The sequence below is a fragment of the Orbicella franksi genome, chromosome 2 (assembly GCF_964199315.1).
Source record: "Orbicella franksi chromosome 2, jaOrbFran1.1, whole genome shotgun sequence".
Lineage (NCBI taxonomy): Eukaryota > Metazoa > Cnidaria > Anthozoa > Scleractinia > Merulinidae > Orbicella > Orbicella franksi.
This window is the reverse complement of record NC_138146.1, coordinates 34,535,363-34,555,123: the sequence shown is the minus strand read 5'-3', so window position 1 is coordinate 34,555,123 and position 19,761 is coordinate 34,535,363. Positions and strand designations below refer to the sequence as shown.

The window sequence follows — 19,761 nt, the reverse complement described above, 5'->3', positions numbered from 1 at the left end:
AAGACAGCACAGTAGCATACACTGTACATGTAGCTACTGGGTTATTTTGTCACCTGTACAATATAGAGGATGATAGCATAGCTGCAAAGGTGTTTCTCATCAGTCACACTGGTGATCATGAAATACAGAAAATTGTATGTAAATAATGTACACATATGTGTTCATGTGTTTGTGCAATTGTACATGACTTGTAGATGTAGAAATTACAATTAGAACCAAGATTATCACGTCAAGGGGTGTGCTGATAAAAAAAAAAACATGAAATTATAGAATTGCTTGGGAGATGTGTATTGAGTTGTTGCTTTTTGTGTTATCAGGTGGAGCTGCTGGTGGAATTTGTGAAAAAGCAACAACTTTCAGAGATGGAAAAAAGAAAAGCTTGAACACTGGAGTTGTTACATTTATCAACTACAACAAGAAAGTAACACAGAAAGTCTCCCAGATCACCTTTGCACATGAAACTGGCCACAATTTTGGTTCACCAGTAAGTTTGCCGTATTGCTATACTCTTTGTAGTACAGATTTACTTTGACGCATCATCATATGATATACAGGTCAAAATAGTGTACAAACTGGCAAATATTCCAAGACTGCAACAATTATGTCGTTCACTACATGTACATCCAAACTGTCCTTTGTAACAAGAGAAGAACAATAAAAATATTAGTTTGGGACCACATGAAATGTTCACAGTTCCATAGTACCGGGAGTCTGTAATAGAAGGAGTTGCATCCTTATATTTCTTTTTAGTTTCAGATAGGGGTGTATTTTCTGTCCATAATAGCCGTGTGTCAGCAATAGTGGGTGTCTGCAAGGCCAGAGTTGACTGTATTTTGTGCATAAGGAATGATGCTAACAGTGTACCCGTATATAACCCTAGTTTTACATATACAGTTAGGACCATTTGGACAACTAATTGCACGCAGCAAACTCTGTTGCTAGTGATTTGTTTACATGGATCATAACAGTGGTTAAGACGGGCTCAGTTCTAAGTTCGAGCAATAAGTGCAAAAATTTACTAATTTTACCAAAAATTTACTCATAGCACGGTAACTTTTGGAATACTATCATTTCTCTAAGTGAACCCCCCAATTAAATTCTCAGGTATTCTCGAGAAAGTTCATGTCAAACCTCAAAGAATGCTTAAAGCATGTGTTATTGTGTTTTAACTAATGTGAAACGTCTGTTTTAATTGAGATATGGATAACTTCAAGTTCAAATTTCTCTTGCGGGGTCAGCTTGAGAGCTTACTGTTAGTCTTGATAAGTTTTTCTAAACTGTATTCAAAATATTACTATGCCATGAGGGTTTCTTGGTAACGTTATTTTTGCCATTATTGCTCGAATGTTCTGCGGAAATCATCTTAACACTACACAAGATTCCAGTGACTGATATTATTTACCTAAAAATTTCAGCATGACAGTACTTCTAACTGTGCCCCTGGAGGAAGTGAAGGAAATTACATCATGTTTGCCAGAGCAACCAGTGGAGACCAAAAGAACAATCGTCTCTTTTCGCCGTGCAGCAGAGAAAAGATGAATGGTGTGATGGATGTCAAGGGAAGATGCATTGAAGCCAAATGCTGCTTCCAAGGTAACACATGTCAATCAATCAATCATCACCACATGCATATACATGTACGCAAAAAGGCACATGTATATAGATATCCGATTGGTACTGTATGCTGATTACTGAGGTGTACTGTAATTAGGTCCCCTCCTTTTTACATTTGATTATTTCCTTTGTCTTAATAACAAAACAGACATTGAAACATTTTTTAAAAAGTTCTGTCCACTTCAGCAGGCTATTTGCTAAAGAATAAAAGTAATACAAGCTTAGCAGCTGTAACAGCAGAAATCAGGATCTAGCAAGATTCCAAACTACTATATTGTGAACCACCTTACATCAGAAATTGGCTTCTTTTCGTTTGAGTAGTCTTTTGTGGGCATTGAAAATCAATTATTATGGCCCTTTAAGCAATTTTGGACGCAAATTTTGAAACATGCCAAAAAGGACTCGCATGCATGCTGTATTGTATGCAATGCGAAAAATTAACCATGAAAAGGACTACTTGAAAAAAGGTTGGGTCAGTAAAAATTCAGGGTATTTTGTTTGTAAGAAAATTTGTGTTACTTCATAACTACAACGCTCCATGATAACTTGCTATTAATTCTGACAAACATAATTCTTCACACGTAGTTAAATAAAAATCATATAAATGTAATTGCTATCACTATATGTGTAGTTCGACCCCTCTATTATAAAAGTTTTGAATGATTTCTTCTGTTGAAGGTGACTGAGTACATTTTATTCCTTGCCATCAGTATTAAAAGGGCAGACAGTTACATACCTCTTCATTACCTACTTAACCATTAATGCAGTAGGTGCAAGAAAAAAAATAACTAAATAAAAAATAAAAAAAATAGAATAGAATAATATAAAATAATGAAAAAAGGAGAGTTATTTTAATGTTTGTTGTTTCTCTTGTTATTTTTGTAGAAGCTGAAGGAGCTATCTGTGGTAATAAGGTTGTCGAGGAAGGTGAAGAGTGCGACTGTGGATATTCAGATGATGATTCATGTAAGAAAGATACCTGCTGCCTAGGTCGTAATGATACCAGTGGTTGCAAACGTAGACCAGGGAAAAATTGCAGGTTGGTTCAATTTCATTTTTCTTTTGGTTTGTCTTTTTATGGCATACATTGTGCACATCTACGGAAACACGGAAGCCAAATACTCATTGCGCCAGATTTCGGTAGGGTGAAATCTAACTGGAACCCGAAACTCATTTTTTCGTGGTGAAACTTTAGTGAAGTGCTGAAATGTGACACTGGGATTATAATCCCACTGACCACTATTCCTTCAGACTCAATTGTGCAGAAACTGTGCCATTCTCTCATCAACACTCTTAGCATTTTTAAGGGCCCATTAACCGATTTATGCGCGCGCTCGCGCGCGTTGCTAAGGAGGTAAAATTTCACTTCCGGTTACTTACGTCAGCCTGAGTGCAGAAAATAAAAATAACTAAAGTTATTTAAATAACTTCCAAATTCGCTCACATTGTAGATGTTTTTCTTTGTGTTTCACAAAATGCAAAGTAAAAAAAGTACAAGCAAAGACAAAATAAGAGAAAGACAGAAAAACAAGAGCAATAGAAAGAGAAAAACTAACTTCGTGTGGCTTTGTTTGATCTTACGGAAGTGCGCTGGTAGTGTAAATTGCGCACGCCCTGATAGGATAACTTCCAATATACATCGAGCGCACTTCCGGTTTCTTTAAATGCTAAAGGAAACGCGGTTTTTCCTTAAATCCAGCCTTTTTTGACGGATTTCGATTAAAGCCAACGTTGGAAACATAGCTGTGCATTCCTTTTTCAAAATCATGCTTTTTCCAGAAAATTACGAGCTTTTTAATATTTTGAAATTCTCTCAGAAATGAAACAAAATCTATGCATAACGTAATGAGGATTTCAATTAAAATATTACATCAATAAAAAAAATTCCGATAAAGTAATTTGCCTGGGAGCCTTTGCGTTTTTTCAGTATTAGTCACATGACCATGGGCGTGGCCTGATGTCGTCATCACTAGTGTTGCTGATCATGAAAAAGTTAAAACACATGAAATAACTCTGAACTAACTAAAAATGACGAGGTTATATGAGAATGAATTTTCCCTAGCAACAGCTCGAAAAGATCGGTTAATGGGCCCTTAACAAGAAACTGTCTTTTTGATGCAATTATTAAAACAGCAATTAAAACCAGTTAAGTTCAGGTAGCGTCCTTTAATATAATTGGTTTTAATCATTCTTTCTTTCTTTGCAGCCCAAGCCAGGGACTTTGTTGCAGTGAAGAGTGCACACCCCGGAATGCAAGCTTTTTGTGTCTTAATAGTACAGAGTGTGCTAACACCTCCTATTGCGAGTATCCTTTGTACAAATGTGTCCCTTCATGCATTTTGCAAATACATGTAGTTTGTACTGCATCTGTCAAGTTCTATTGCATATCCTTGAGTAAGATTGGATTCTCACACATGTATGAAACTATAACATGCTTGCTAGTACTAGTAATATATAACCACTGTCCGACTGTCGGCAAACTTGCAGCAAGGGTTTCATTGAGGGCTGGGCACTGGGCAAATTTATCGGCTGTTAGGATGACATTGCGCGCCTGGTTTGCCCCTCTAGAGAAATGTTTTTTCTGGTAAAGAGGTTCAGTTCAAAACGTTTTGCCCGCCAGTGATTGTTTCCCGACACCCGCTATTTTGAACACAGTTAGACTGCTAGCCAGAGGTGTCTATTGGCTGTTACATGTTGTAATATATAGATTTATCCAAGCCTAAAAGCGGAGCAAAAACTAACCATGAAGGAAAAGGGGGATTTGTTTTCTTGGATCAGAAACATGTATGAACATGTATGAGCATGTATTTGTTCAGCGTGTGGTTTTGCTATTTCTTCCAGTTACATTTCAACAAATTATACCCAATAAGCGTAACCAAGATTGTCGAAATTACACAATATATCAGGAACTTTCCAAGAGACGATTGTACAAGGAATATGTCGGAAGATAAGTCAACAACGCGCCAAGGGTTAATTTGCGTCGAAATTTTGCCTTTTCACGTACTCCCTCCTTCTCCCCCAGAGTAATAAAAGTAGCTTGAGCCCGCGATCCATTCCAAAAACCAGTAACTGGTCAGCGGTCATTTAAAAAAAACACGCGAGCCTGAGGCAGCGATATGGTCCTGTGATACTGGTCAGCGGATAGCTTCTTGTGACAGCTGCCAATTAAGGATAACATGGATTCTCAAAATGAAAGATGTAGCTATGGTAATGGTGCTACTCTCTTATTTTTCAAGGTATTCGCGCACGGACGAACGTACTTACGGATAGTCACGATAGGTATGCGGCCCCGCCGGGTACTTTGCCAATGCAAGCAAGATTGGCTACTCACGGATAGTGCCTTCAGTTAGGGGGTTAAATCTGCTACGTTAATTGTACACGCATGTGTTCGTTCTTTCAGCCAGTTAGTCAGTCAGTTGGTCGGTCGGTTAGTCGGTCAGTCAGTCAGTCTGTGTTTACAAACACTTGGCATTGATGTTGTTGTTAGCGTTTCCTTGACATCTTTTTAAGTGGAACGAATGCTACCTGCCCAGCCCCAGCGCCTAAAGCCAATCTTACTGAATGTAATAATGGACGGCAAGTGTGTATATCAGGGGTAGGTTTGTGCTTTTTACACTACTTTGAATGCAATGTTGTGTTCAGCAAATATACATTACATGTTCTAATGTCATTACTGTGTTTGTGCGACTTGCAATGGATACATCAAAATGTGTTCGGAGGTTTTCCGCGGACAACTTTTTATGTACTCTGACTAAATATGCGCAAGAAACTGGTTGGGTCTTGTGCATTAACCAGATATACTGGAGAAAAATTTACAAAGACCACGTTCGGGAACAACTGTAGGAAAACAGAAGACCTCTTTTGTGGGAAATGTCTTTAGTGTTTTGGAAAGAACTTGCAATCCATGTCAAAGAACTATTTGCTGTTTCAAAAAAAATAAAACACTATGTACTGTCAGACCAATACCCGAGATAGCTGTCACTTCAGTATAAAACTTGCTCTTGTCTCCTTTCAAATAAACCAGTATATCATCCTCTAATTCTCTCTGCTTTTTTTGAAAATGCATGTAGACATGATAAGGCTGGAGGCTACATGTAACTAAAAAACTTAACTGTTCATTTAGTCTCTGGGCTCATTGATTGATAACAACGAATGTAAATAGTGCAACCTCTATGTAGTTTTATTGTATTGATTATTATTGCAGCGGAACCCCGTTTATACGATCACCAACAGGCCATGAAAATTTGGCCGTGTTAAGGGGTTGGCTTAACGGGGGTAAGGTCAAACCTCTTAACTGGTTTGAATTGAGTGACGCTTTATACAGGTAATCACAACTGCACTTCCAAACAACTGTTCTTTAGTGGGCATTGGAAATGCAGATATAAGTTTAAAAACATTGGAACTCGAATCCGTGGATGAAATATTAACAATGGAAATATGAGCATAACTGGGTTGAATGGCCGTGTAAACGGGGTAAAATTATAAAGGATTATACAGGTTGGGATTTCAGAATGTGGGCGTTGACCGTATTAACTTCTTACAATTAATATTAAGAAAATGTATGGGCGTTTCGCCGTGACAAAAAAGGGGCCGTAATAACGAGGCGACCCGATTGTAAGGTGGGGTTTCATTGTATTACGAGAAAATCTGACAATGTGAACACCAGCTGTCATAGCAAACCAACAAGGAGTGGTTAGGAACGACAAGGTTGAGCTGTCTTCTCTGGCAGGCGAGACTAGCATCCTAACTCCTCAGTCTGTCGGCCTGTACGTATTATAAATTATGTATAATTATGATCATTCTGTAGGAATGCAGTGGTTCCATTTGCCTCAGGTACAGTTTGTTGGAGTGCCAATGCGAACAGGAAGATCACCTTTGTGATGTGTGCTGCAAAGAAGGAGAAAAAGGCGAATGTAAGCCGACAGCAGACATTGATGTCATGAAGAAATTGGATCTCAAGCAGTTCCCTGGCGCGCCGTGTGATAACTTCAATGGTTACTGTGATGTGTTCCTCAAATGTCGTGCCGTGGACGCCGATGGTCCGTTATCACGCCTCAAGGACAAGTTCTTCAGCAAGGAGGCCATCTTGGGATACTTCGAATGGATCAAGCAACATTGGTGGGCTGTGGTACTCATGGGTCTTGGCTTGATACTGCTTATGGCAGGTAAGGGTAAGGTCTGCGTACGAGCCAAGTGGCCCATCAGGTCGGAGCTTACTCAGTCCCGGTTTCTGTAGTATGCGTCTAGGAATAAGTCTACTCCCCCCTGGATGGGATGCTAGTCCATCGTAGTGTTACTAGGTGGAGAGAGGCACTGTGAGAGTAACACAAGAACACAACACAGTGTCCCTGGCCAGGGTTCGAGTCCGGAGCGCTCGATCCGGAGTCGAGCGCACTAACCATGAGGCCACCGCGTCGTTAGTATCTGCTGATGCCACCTATAGTGCGTGATTTTAGCTGCGCCCGTCCGTGTTATTTATTTTACTTTTCATATAATTGAGTACCCTCGACTAAGTAGTAGTAGTAGTAGTAGTAGTAGTCGTCGTCGTCGTCGTCGTCGTCGTCGTCGCCGCCGCCGCCGCCGTCGTCATCGTCGTCGTAGTAGTAGTAGTAGTTGTAGTTGTCCCCTTATTCGACGTGTATCAACGGGGATGAATATTATTGCTCACGCACATGAAATACAACAGAGCAAATGTATGGACGGCTTGAGGTAGAACCGCATTCAACTTTTTCCGCGGGCGCAAGCCATCTATACATTTCCTCTATTTCGTTTTACGTGCGCAAAGCTATTAAAATTCACCATCGCGTAGAATGCCTATTGTTCTCGGGACATTTACTTGCAGTCGAATAAAAATTATAGGTCTGTAATATTAGCAGCGAAGCGTAAACAGGGACGCTCTGATTGGTCAAAGATCACGTACGCTTTCCTCCGAAGGGAATACTGCCTTAGCTCATTAACTTGTCAAGGCGGGGCTAAGAAACAAAGGCCTCGAAAGTTATTCTTTATTCTATTGTTTCCGATATCGCGTATTTCAAGCTGGCTACTTCAAGCGTTGGACTTGTAATGGATATTTGCATCCGATTTTTACCATAGGCCATTACATGTATCCGGGTTTTTCGTACCAACGTCTTTTCGTACCACCCATTTTCGTACCACCTACATACACGTTCGTACATGTTCGTACCACATAAACATACACTCCAAATAGCACAGATTTAGACTATCTGATAGTCTAAATGAGATTTTAGATGTATAGCATGGTTTTGGTGTGATTTCTTTACGTAAAGGATATCACAGAAGAAGTTCCGGAGAATAATTATCCACGGAATAACACTCTTATCTTCACGCGAGCGAATTATTCTGTGACAAAAACTTCGGAGATTGTTGTCACACAATAACTCGTTCGCCTCTTCGAAATTTTTCAGTAATTGGCGATGTTTCCCTTACTTTATTCGCCTTGAAATCCCCTAAAACTTTGCAAGGAATAAAAAGAATTGTTTCTTTGCTAAAGATCTGGTCTTGAAAGCCGAGCTTCTCAAAAATATCTGACTGATGACACTAGTCTTCACGCTGTTGTTGTCACATAATAACTCGCTGGCCTCTTTGAAGTTTTTCAGTAATTGGCGATGTTTACCTTACTTTATTCGCCTTGAAATCCCCTAAAACTTTGCTAGGAATAAAAATAATTGTTTCTTTGCTAAAGATCTGGTCTTGAAAGCCGAGTTTCTCAAAAAAATCTGACCGATTGACACGAGTCTTCACGCTGTTGTTGTCACACAATAACTCGCTGGCCTCTTTGAAGTTTTCAGTAATTGGCGATGTTTACCTTACTTTATTCGCCTTGAAATCCCCTAAAACTTTGCTAGGAATAAAAATAATTGTTTCTTTGCTAAAGATCTGGTCTTGAAAGCCGAGTTTCTCAAAAAAATCTGACTGATTGACACGAGTCTTCGCGCTGTTGTTGTCACACAATAACTCGCTGGCCTCTTTGAGGTTTTTCAGTAATTGGCGATGTTTACCTTACTTTATTCGCCTTGAAATCCCCTAAAACTTTGCTAGGAATAAAAATAATTGTTTCTTTGCTAAAGATCTGGTCTTGAAAGCCGAGTTTCTCAAAAAAATCTGACTGATTGACACGAGTCTTCGCGCTGCTCTCCAGCAGATTCTGTCAATCGATAGCCAAGAGGCAGAATACTTAATTGCAGAAGTGCAAACACTGTGTTCGGCTGTCCACAAACTTCTCTCCATCTCCAAAGAGCTTCGCCATTCAGTTGAAATTGAAATATGCCATTGCTTTCATTGACGAACGGAGGTACTATGTTGATCAGCAGGGGATGGATCGGGGTTTCGAAGAGCTCTGAAAAGAGCTCCCGATCACTTACGATTTCGCTTTCCATGTTCATTGAGCAACAGGTTTTCGAATGAATCAGCTGCGCCGACAGCATACTTTTGAAATTCGCGGTAATGAATATTTCAGTTACAGTCAAGTGGTTTTCTTGAATGGGTATTGTTTAGTTTTGACAGCCATTGTTATACAGACGTGTGCTTAAGACAATAGCTCTTCCATCGAAGACGCGCCATTTTCAAATGCAACTCCAACAAGAAGTTTTCAAACTCAAAAAGCTACAGGTTCCTGTGGACCGATTTTCAAATTTGAAACGGGTTTTGTTTCAGTAAAAAGCCATCTTTCATTTGCCGTGCGTGAAAATTAGGAAGGCCGGTTTAGATGGTCTGAAAATTGCTTCTGAAAACGGTCCCCATACAAAAAATGGCCAATTTTTGCCCATTTTCAAGAGCAAAAAGCTACTCCTTATACCTCATATATTGTTGACGCACGTAAAATAATTTGACAGTGGAATCCACCTTTATACTTTGACGGATAAATACCACCATACTTAATGTCCTTAACAATATTGGTATCACACAAATGCACAATAATTAGTGAACAAGTTGTGATCATTGTCATTGCATAGTAGGTTCTCGTAACAACAGGATAACTTGTTTAACACCCTTAACTTTAGTTTTAAGTTCCTATAACTCAAAACCGAACCTGGTGACCTCCATTTGTCATTGTGGAATTGTACCTAGAGTGGGAAGATTCACGTCTTTTCCACGATTAAGTGAACTCAGTTGTTAAAAATGCTGGAAACTGTTGCTAGCCACCTGAACCTTTGCTGTACGCGCAAGAATACGGCTTAAGTATTACTAATTTTATTTTTGCGTCCACAGGGTTCATCAAGCTATGCAGCGTGCACACCCCAAGCAGTAATCCCAACCGCAAACCGGCTCGTCAGCTGACTTTGCGCCGTCAATCACAGCAGGCACGTAACCAACGAAACCCCAGAAATCGACAAAATGCGAACAACCGAGGGAACCCCCGTCACGCCCAGGACTTGGATGACCCGCCACCCTACCCTGGTGCGCCAATGGAAATGCACGGAGCGAGGCGATAGGTTTTTTTGACTATTTGATGTACTACTTAGCTTACACTTGTAGATTTAGGGATTGCTCTTCTACACTTGTAGATGACGAAGGTGACAGTGGCGCTTTAGCATTTCAATGCATTCTGGTGCTTCTTCTTATGTTCCTGTTGTAATTATGAACCCCATCGCTCAGCAGTTTGGGTCTGCGCCACACAACAGCCACTTTCGGTAGTGTGTTTGGCGCTTGTGCATTCTGTTGTAGAATTTCACTAGGACTTGTTATAATAGAGCAAAACTTTTTGTTTTGGATTGCTTTTCAAAATCTCTTCATGCTTGACATTACAGAGATGTTGTGATAGGATGTGATAGGGTTAAATTTTGTGCCATTAATTAAGATTTGGCGTTAGCTTTAGCGTAAAGATAAACGAATTAATTTGTATTTGGAGAATTTTAAAAAAAGGAGAAAAGTGTTAAATGACCTTAAATTCTAATCTTCAGGGCTGGGAACAGCACCTCTATTTCCATGCGGATCGTGGGGCGTGAGAAACGCAAGTGCGGCTGTTGTTATCTCTCGCGTTTTGTCGCTTTTCCTTGGGTGGTAATGCAACGTTTTCCTCCGCTGAAGCTCTGCGTGACAGCCCGAGTAACGACTGTGAAACAGAATGCTCAACGATTCGCAAGGGAATAGAGCGCTGGAGACGGTTAGGAGAGCTTGTTGTCAGCTACCCAGTCTGTTCGAGTGTTCGCAGCTTTTTGTAAGATATAGTTTTTCATCCATAACCAAAGGAAATCACATAGCTTTCGAGATACAGTACAAGTAACCACTGAAATAGATTGAAATCTAGCCAGGCTTTTGCTCGGCGTTTGATGTTGGTCAAATTGATGTGACTGTTCGTCTGATCTGAGGGTGGGTGGGCACAATTAGCTGGATGACTTTTCGATTCATTTCATTGTACAGGTTGTGGATTTGGCTTTTTTATGCGTCCATGTTTTGTAGAAGTGCGACTGAATTTAAAGTTCTGGAATTAAAAAATTCAGCATATCAAACAGGTTGGTTCCGCCCTGACAACCTAATTTTTGGAACTTTGAAAGGTAGAAATGTTGGTAGACTTTTTGTATGTAGATATGAAAGGCAGTTGTCGTTTACTGTTGCAAAACTCCAAGGCAAGAAATACTTCAAGACCCTCCAGAAGGCACGCTATATTTCATGTAGACTTCAGCGTATATGATTATCTTTATGAATTTAGAATTTTGACATATTTTGTGACTCCCGGTTGTTACTTTTTCATTCGTGGGCTGATGTTCAGCCCTGGAACTCGTCTGAAAAGTATTCTGTCGTTAACACTGATTGAAAAAAATTTCATAGATTTTCTTGGTCAGAAAGGAAAAGTGATGTGTAAGGCCTGAGGGCCTTCTAGAGGTAGAGTTTGTATGTACAGTCATCTTCTGAGACCCAAGGACAGATAGTCGAATCAGGCCGCTTTCGCTCGTTTGACTTCGTCATGACCTGAAAATCTGTCCTGGCTCTCCGAAGATGTCCTCGCATTGGCTTAAAAGGGTCGCGTCTTACAAGCTTAGTTTATAGCTGGTTAACGACCTTTGCAATCCTGTTCATGCGTCGGCTTGATGAAATGACAAAAAACCGTTTAGTAGGCCTGAAAGGCGATAATTATAACTATAATATATACTTATCAATCAAAGTCATAAGTGTGGGGTTGAAAGCAGGTTCTGTCAGCCTTGCACTTGTTCAATTAGTTTAACCAAGTGTTGACAGTCGAACATTGCTGCTGGTAGCCGGGCGGTTGGACTCATTTCTTGACAAAATACAACGTGAAATTGTTTGTACTGGTTGTCTTATTTTTCGTAGATCCAGATCAACCAATTTATGATTATAGCTTTCAACAGTTTCTCACAGCTCTTTCAAAGAGCCCTTGCTGGTCCGTCCTCGGCCTTTGTTTAATTTCATTTTAATGTTGGAGGCTTGAACACTAATATTTTACTCTTCTGGGTACACTGTATTTACTCTGCTGGAGAACTGTGTCGCATTCGTTACGTAGATTTCCGTAATGTCTCTCATCGTCTGTCGTTGAATAATTTATTGTGACCGCAGTTCACAGATTACTAGCTTGTAAATATAAGCAGCAATGTTCGATATACAATAATACTGTAATGCACTGCTGACCACCACTCCAGAAACTCGACCGTGACTGCTTCTGGGATCGCTTGGGTTGCCGTTTTGAAATGGAGGCAGCATGGAACGAGAAAATCATTCTTGTAGTCTTTTCCAGACTCCTAGATTGTTGTTGTTTCCTATACAGTCTGGGGGTCTCGTCATGGGCACATCCGTTAGCAAGGTATTTATTTTGAATAGGAAAGTAGCAATTGGTTGTCGGCATTTTGTTTTTTGAAGAATCCTTCACTTAGACGCATCTTGTCGTCCCAAGCTATCCCAGATACCCTAGCGGACGAAGCTCGTACCCAGGTTACACAAAAATTCTGGAGTGCGGAATTTAAAGATAAGGCAAGATAAATTAAGTTTGAGTTCGCTTTAATTTTAATTGTGTAAAATATTGGACGGTAACTGTTATTTTGTTGTATAGCTGGCCGTTTCGTGGAGTAATACTGGGGAAAACATTTTCCAGATGTCCTTTTTTAACGAAATTAAATGCTTGTAATCAAATGCTAATAAAGTTTTGTACAGTACCTTATTCACTGTTGAAAGTTGCTTCATTTACCATTCATTTGTTTCGAATTGAGTCATCCCTTGCAAATAGGCCACATTCGTATTCTCGGTAATGGACTGGAACTAGCTTGCAATGGAGGCTAATGCGGGAAGTCTTTTCAAATGCAAATGACATTAATCTCTTTTTAATGATATTCCTCGCATGAGCCTCCATTGCAAGCTAGTTCCAGTCCAATACCGAGAATACGAATATGGCCTATTACTGCGGAGCGCCTGGACAAACACGCCAACTGCTGAATCAACGGTTGCGTTTATCGCTGCTGCTGGTCAATAATCCTTTTATTCGACCTCTCGGAAAACAGTTACCCACTTAAACAGGCTGCATGGGCCAAGTCTGTGGGTTTCTGTTTTCTTTTTCCCAATGTTCGTTGAATGTGGTAGGAATTATTAGTAAGGTCTTGAACTGTGCTGAGTTCACGTGTTATAGACCCTATTGGTAAATGGCTGCCAATTAAAAATTCTTTTGTAAGTATTAAAATAAGCCCAACTAACCTTGTTTTTGAGTTGATAATTCAAAAGAATTTTTACTCTCAAACGAGGTTAGTTGGGCAAATATAAATGCATACAGAAGAATTTTAAATTGACAGCCATTTATGGATAGGGTCTATTGAACGGTGCAGTAATTTGAACTAAGTTAGATGGCGTAGTTCCCACGGGACTCCTTTATTTACCTCGGTAGTTGAATGTCGAAGCAATAAATTTTATTGGTCAAGGTAATTGGAGTTGTTTTCTTTGCTCGTACCAGGCTCCTACTCCCGTATGTAAGCTTTCTTACATACTTGAATCAAAGATCTGTCGGACGCTAGAAATTGTTTTTGCTTCAGCAGTGCTTGCGCTTTCAGAGTTTCCAAGATTACAGTATTGTTTTGCGCGGAAACCAAGAAGGATTAACACAGAAAGGTCGATTCTTTGAAGCTATCTCTTACTTCTGTACCAGAGCTGAGGAAGCTGTTCTGATTCTCGTCTCCAGCGCTACTCGGTTTAAAACGCCGACCACGTGACCAAAAGAAACGGAGGCTCTGGGGGACGAGAACGGATGTTGTCATGCGCGAGTATTTAACATTTCAAATTTATCATTTACCCAAGGCTTAAGACACTTTAGATCAGGGGCTTCGTAACGGTGGTGTAAACCCGTATCATGGCGGAAGGTTACGCTATTTTTGCTTGCTCTAATGTAAAGATCTCTGTAAAATGTTCATTCAGGGATAAGCAAAAATGATTAATCAACAAAATATTTCAAGTCCCGACGCAAATTAACATCAACTTTATTTTACTTGGTAGTCAACGAATATCTGAATATTCATAATCCCTCCAATACGGTGCAAATTTCACCGTCACCCGAAAATCTAGCATGTGGCGATTCTAACATTATGTTTGAGTTTGCACATAGTTTCATTCGTGTTATTTTCGAAGAAGTGCGTCAAAGTCATTTTATCAGTGCAGAATGATTTGGTCTTTACTCTAGACCTGGATGATCACAGGTAACCAATTCAGGCAGTGTAAGATATTTCATTATCATGAGTTATTTGTATCCAGCTTACATTAATTTTGCAAAAGGAACTCGAGGGAAAGACTGGCCTGTCGTGATGTTTCTAAAATCTTAACGTTGTAGTTAGACCTTGGGTTTAAAGGTTCCATTTGAGTGGAATTTACTAACTGGCCGCAAACTAAGGTCACTTAATTGGAACCTCTACATTCAAGTAGCATGCATATGTTGACCTTTAAAACAATGTGAGTGTAAGTTATCCATTGGATGGTGTTACATAAATACGTTAGAGCTCTTTACTACTTGATAATTCCCCGTTTGTGTCCAAATAAGTCTTGCAAAAGGAAGTGGTGTTCAAAGCTTTTAGCATGTCTCAATCCCCCTAACTGCATTTCTCCAACATTAAAACCGTTTCATGTACACGCGCATTTTTCTTCTCTGGAATTGCGCGTCGTCGGTTTCTTGGCATACAGCCATTCGCCGATAGTTAGCTGCCCCGTCCGCTTCACCATGTTCACCGTCCGGTGGTCGGGGGTCTATGTCCCTTGGGGGTATTACTCCGATGAGTTCCTGCGATGCTAGTGTTTCAGGGCCATTCTGATTGTGATCCCTCGGTACTGACCCCTGTATTTGACGCGCCTGTGAATTTTCCCCGCTGACACCTTGATTTGGAGAGGATTGGCGCGGTTGCTGGAAGTTGTCGATTATATTCCTTTGGGATCCATTGGAAGAAAGCTGTGCGGTGGAATTCAAATTGCTGACTTCTCCGTCCTGGCAAGCGAAAATATAACAAATTACACAATGCATAACTAACTATAAAGCTTTTCCGTCGTTTCGTAGCATGTATAAAACCGACTTCAGTATTGCCCAAGTTTGTTATCCCATGGCCAGAAAGACTTGTGGGCGTGGAAGGACGCACGGTTGATAGCGGAATTTCTAGCCCATCCAAAGAGACCAACGCTTTCAAACAGGCAAACGTGACAGCCTCCGGTGAGATCGGAGAAGATTTATGCATGGCTATATATCAAAGGGAAGAACAGGCCAGTCAGGGAAAAAATTGTGCGCCACAAACAAATACTTACAACGGAAATATCCTAAGTGAAATATCTCATTCCTCAGTTCGTCATTGCCAGTAGTTTTCTCCTGACCAATAGCAATGTGGGCTTTGGATTCCGGAAAGCTCCATTGTCCCTTATCGAATTAGCGATTTCCAAAGCGGTCATTCGACAACAAAACCACCAGAATCCTTAACTTTTCCTTTTCTCTCATATTGATTAGGGCAATTGTTGTTTAAACCCCCATTGCGGCCTCAAATTTAAAGGGAAAGAAAACGAATTCTAGCGGTTGTAGTCCAGTGTCATTCTGTAAGAACTGATCGATTTGTTCCATCATAATTGCTCCCACGGGTGGACGCTATAATTTGGAATTTCAAGAGTTTTACGGTCTTTTACTCTTACACCACTCCCAATTTCTCTATTTAAGCGGTAGACCAAAGGTCATGTTTAGCTTCTGTTTGCTTCAATTCGTGCCGGATACAACCGTAAAGTGAAAATAAATTTTTCACAAACCTTACATGCTCCGAAGACCATTTCCTTGCTTAAGCACGTATGTAGTGATATATCGGCTATTTCTAAGCAAAACATTTGTCCATTTTGTGTAATGTTTTGGCATTCATTCTCAATCAACTTCGCACCCAGATGTTGTTATGCCCTAAGTGTTTCCTACTTTTAAACATCGAACAAGGAAAAACAGAACATTATTATGAAAAACCTTATGTTTCCCGTCACGTTCACAGGTTCAGAATTTGATAGCAAGTTCAGTAAGGAAAAAACGCGAATGGATAATATACGCGCCTCAACGAGAACGTCGCCAGACAAAAGACTTACTGAGCAGAACAATGGATCCGCACGTCCATTTTACATCATTGTACATTTCGTAGCAACCTTTGCAAATCACCATGGCCGTTTTCCAAGTTTTTTTCTGGAGAACGTGAGCCGACTGCAGCTAAGTTTTCTTATTTCTATTTGGAGCTGAACGCGTTCGTAGCTTAATCAGAAGTTTCAATTTTTTATAACGACAGACAGACGGAATAAATCTAGACGCTGCGAAATTCTGAAGTCGAATGTAGGCACATTTTCTAATAGGCTGTCGTCCTCGCCCTGTCGTATATGCGCACGGCTCCTGTAATTTCGTGACAATTTACTTTTGTTCAAGTTTTTCTAGGCCAACGCATCACCTAACATTACTTAGCAATGGAATTTTGAACTACAGTTGGACAGCGAAAGCTAAATAAACTGTACATGGTTTGTCATGCGTTTTCAAATCGAAATTATTGATGTCTCGCCAGAAGTATTATTTTCTGGAACTGTAGCACTACGGGGCCACATTATCTGAACCGCTTATGATGACAATGTATTCAAATGTCCATTTCTAATGACTAGGTGATTTGCATAAATGTCAAGTTTTTGAAAGTGCAAATATTTTTCTGTCACCTCTTTGTTGGAAAATTAATCGCAACGCTACAGAAATGCACGGACTGTCTTTGAATGCAAAGTTTGGGAGTATAGCGTGACAGATATATTTTGAACAAAGTCTCCATTTGTGACGTTTCATTTCTTCTTTCAATATACCGATAAAAATTTCAGGAAAATGAATAGCAAATATTTATTTAATGATTTTCCGTTCCAAGAACCGGTTTTTAATTACTTTCCTTGCCCGAGGAGTTGTCCTTCATTTTTCTCAAGCGAGCAATATAGAGGTACTTAATATCGTTAACATAATCTTTCTTCAAATCCTGCGCATTAAATGTGACTTTCTTGCCTCCATATTGCCAGCCGCTCTTGAAAACATCTTTTGCTAGAAAATAAAGAATCGATGCACAAGGCTAAACGCTACTAACATCTCAGCAATGTTGGCATGGGAATTCTCTCATTGCATATGAAGTATAGTATTTAATTTTTCGCAAAAATACAGAGTCACAGATGTGTGTGTAAGAAGTTTATTCGAAATCTACACCATATGGAAATGTTATTTGAACACAGCCGGGTGGAACTTTGAAGGAAAGAGAACTAAGGAACTTTGGTTGCGAAGGGCGTAGTTTTTTCGGCAGGAACTCCCGATCAAACCACCGACAAACAATCTCATATCTTGTTTCAGTCACCAAATCTTTTGAAAAAAAAGTACATACTCAACATCATACTTTATTGAAGCACTGTTTAACATATTGCAGGCCAAGTGATAAAACGATTCTAAGGTTACTAAGACACAAGCGTCTTCGCATAAGTTATCTAAGAACGCCAAAAACTTCTTTTGCGGGCGCAATAAATTAAGGTTGTACCCACAAGCGAAAGTGAATGTATATAGAAAAACATTATTCTGTTCGGCTTCTCGTTAAAGCTATTAAGTCACGACTATTGTATTGACACGCTCATTTATAGTACTCACAACACGTTCGTCCGAATAAACGACCGACAACAACGAAAAAAAATAACGGCGCCGTATTTCATACCTTTAAATTCCGCGGAACCGTTAAGCGGGCTTCGTCCTTGTCTGTGTGGATATTTGCACTGCTTTTCAAGTCTCTCTGCATTGATTCACCGATGTTATTCGTCACGGATGCGGCTTTCTTTCCATCCTGAAGGATGTCCCGTTCTAAATTTTCTCTTTTTCCTGCCATACTTCCTTACTATTGTGATATGGTTTATCTACAAGCGCCTTTCGGAGATTAGAAACTTGTGATTAAGAGTGATGTTGAAATCCTTCATTCGATGTCACCAAGCATCGACGATCTGAGCGAAATACATGGCGATATAAGCACAGCTGCGCTTTTCCGGGACGATAATTCATGCGTAGTCGCCCCCTTTTATGTAAACAATGCTTTGTCTTGTAACTGAAAATTCGCTAGACAAAAACTAGCCACTTAGTGTCTTGAATATAGAACAAACTTGGCATATATTAACTACATATCCTTTCGACATTGATAAGTCCAAGCAGGTACACTTTATTTAATCGCTCGTTTTAACTGCATGCACTGATCAATATGAAAGTTTCATGCTCAGTCTCACAGTGAAAAAAGCGATTTTTCTGTCGTACGTCAGCTCACACAGCACTAAATTTTCTCAATGTTTACTAAATTTACAGCTCTTGCTGTGATGTCAAGATGGGATGTTTATAATGTACATACGTGTTCATGGTTTACAAAAGTCTTTGAAAATCTACCGCAGGGCTAAGGTAGTTTGTTTTTGTTCCCGACAGTAAACTATAGCGAATAGTCCTTTGCAAAGCCTCACAATATCGACAAGATAAAAAGCTTCACTGAGAAAATAAAACGAAATTGCATGCGCTATATTTCGTTGCTGTAAACAACCGGGCAAATTTTCTTCCAACGAATACTGTTCTAGTCAAAGTGATGAGGTGACGGATCGAAACAGAAGTTGTGTAGGGGTGTGTGTACATCAATGAATCATAATTAAAGTTTTTCCAATGTAAATGAAGACTACTTCGAAGTGTCAAGTCATCAGTTCAGTGCATGCTTTTGACAGGTGCGAGAAATTCCCAGGTATTTTTTTTTTGAATATTAGATGTGGAAATTTTCTTTTCAAAACAAGAATTTTACGCATTCAAGCTAAGAAATTAAAGACAAAACTTGTTGCTTTAAAGAACGTAACGACAACAGTGAACATTATAAACTCAAATTACGCAAAAATTGCATGCCGTATTCGAATATTTGCAACCAGGACAGATTTCATGAAATTGTTTTGTTTTAATGTGTAATAACATAAAAAAAAAAGTCATTACACATAGAGCTGCTTAAAGATTTAAATGCCATCAACTGTACTTTTCTTCTGACCCAGTGGCCCTCACGTAATGTTACTCGCGGTGTTTGGAGCAAACACACGCTGCTTTGTGTTGCATGACTGCCATAACTTATATTATGGACATCTTGGAGATAATTTTAATGATTTGCCTGAAGTGAAGCTCGATTTCGGAAGAACTCAATGGATTTAATGGCAGTCAAAATAGCGCCATTCTATACACTATATTAAGTAAAAGCTAGGAGGTTAAACTATAATTTTGCATCGTTAGCGTAGAAACCAAACTTAAGCCCATTCCGCGTTGCCGGGGGGGGGGGGGCTGAAAAGGAAACTTTTCATATGTTTATTTTAATATTTGCTATTTGGCTTGCTAATAGTTCTACCGTATAACAAGCAGACAAGGATAAATTCTTTGTCTAATGGTACAGCTGTTGTAAGTTTTATTATGGAAATAGTTGGCAAGAACCTTATATTTTCGATTGCATTTTGATTACTTGTTAGTTGACATGAGGTGAAGACAGTAAGCGGATTGTTCTTGCATATAATTACAGATTACATTGTCGCTAAAATGGGAATAAAGAATTGACAATAACAATATTGCGGAACATTCAGGTGAACTAATTTGACGAGACAAGGCGCAAAAATGTGGAGATATGCAAATTTCTTCTAAGCTGCAGGAGA

The 19,761-nt window shown here is 39.7% G+C and overlaps 2 protein-coding genes across 2 annotated transcripts in view; one reads left to right on the top strand and one right to left on the bottom strand.

The window, feature by feature from the left end:
• LOC145479530 (disintegrin and metalloproteinase domain-containing protein 10-like) overlaps window positions 1-12,745 on the top strand; it is a 21,869-nt gene extending 9,124 nt beyond the window's left edge. The window contains exons 8-14 of the mRNA XM_081457916.1: window positions 318-484; window positions 1,416-1,593; window positions 2,500-2,653; window positions 3,821-3,919; window positions 5,125-5,209; window positions 6,422-6,779; window positions 9,844-12,745. Coding sequence (XP_081314042.1) covers window positions 318-484; window positions 1,416-1,593; window positions 2,500-2,653; window positions 3,821-3,919; window positions 5,125-5,209; window positions 6,422-6,779; window positions 9,844-10,067 — 1,265 coding nt within the window. The 3' untranslated portion in view covers window positions 10,068-12,745. The remainder of the gene's footprint in view (window positions 1-317; window positions 485-1,415; window positions 1,594-2,499; window positions 2,654-3,820; window positions 3,920-5,124; window positions 5,210-6,421; window positions 6,780-9,843) is intronic.
• A 99-nt stretch (window positions 12,746-12,844) lies between these two features.
• LOC145479547 (uncharacterized) lies at window positions 12,845-18,146 on the bottom strand. The gene is made up of 2 exons (XM_081457939.1): window positions 17,775-18,146; window positions 12,845-15,037 (listed from the first exon to the last, which is right to left on the bottom strand). Exons 1-2 carry the CDS (start codon window positions 17,940-17,942, stop codon window positions 14,669-14,671), a joined length of 537 nt encoding a protein of 178 aa, XP_081314065.1. The 5' UTR covers window positions 17,943-18,146; the 3' UTR covers window positions 12,845-14,668.
• Window positions 18,147-19,761: the final 1,615 nt, after the last annotated feature.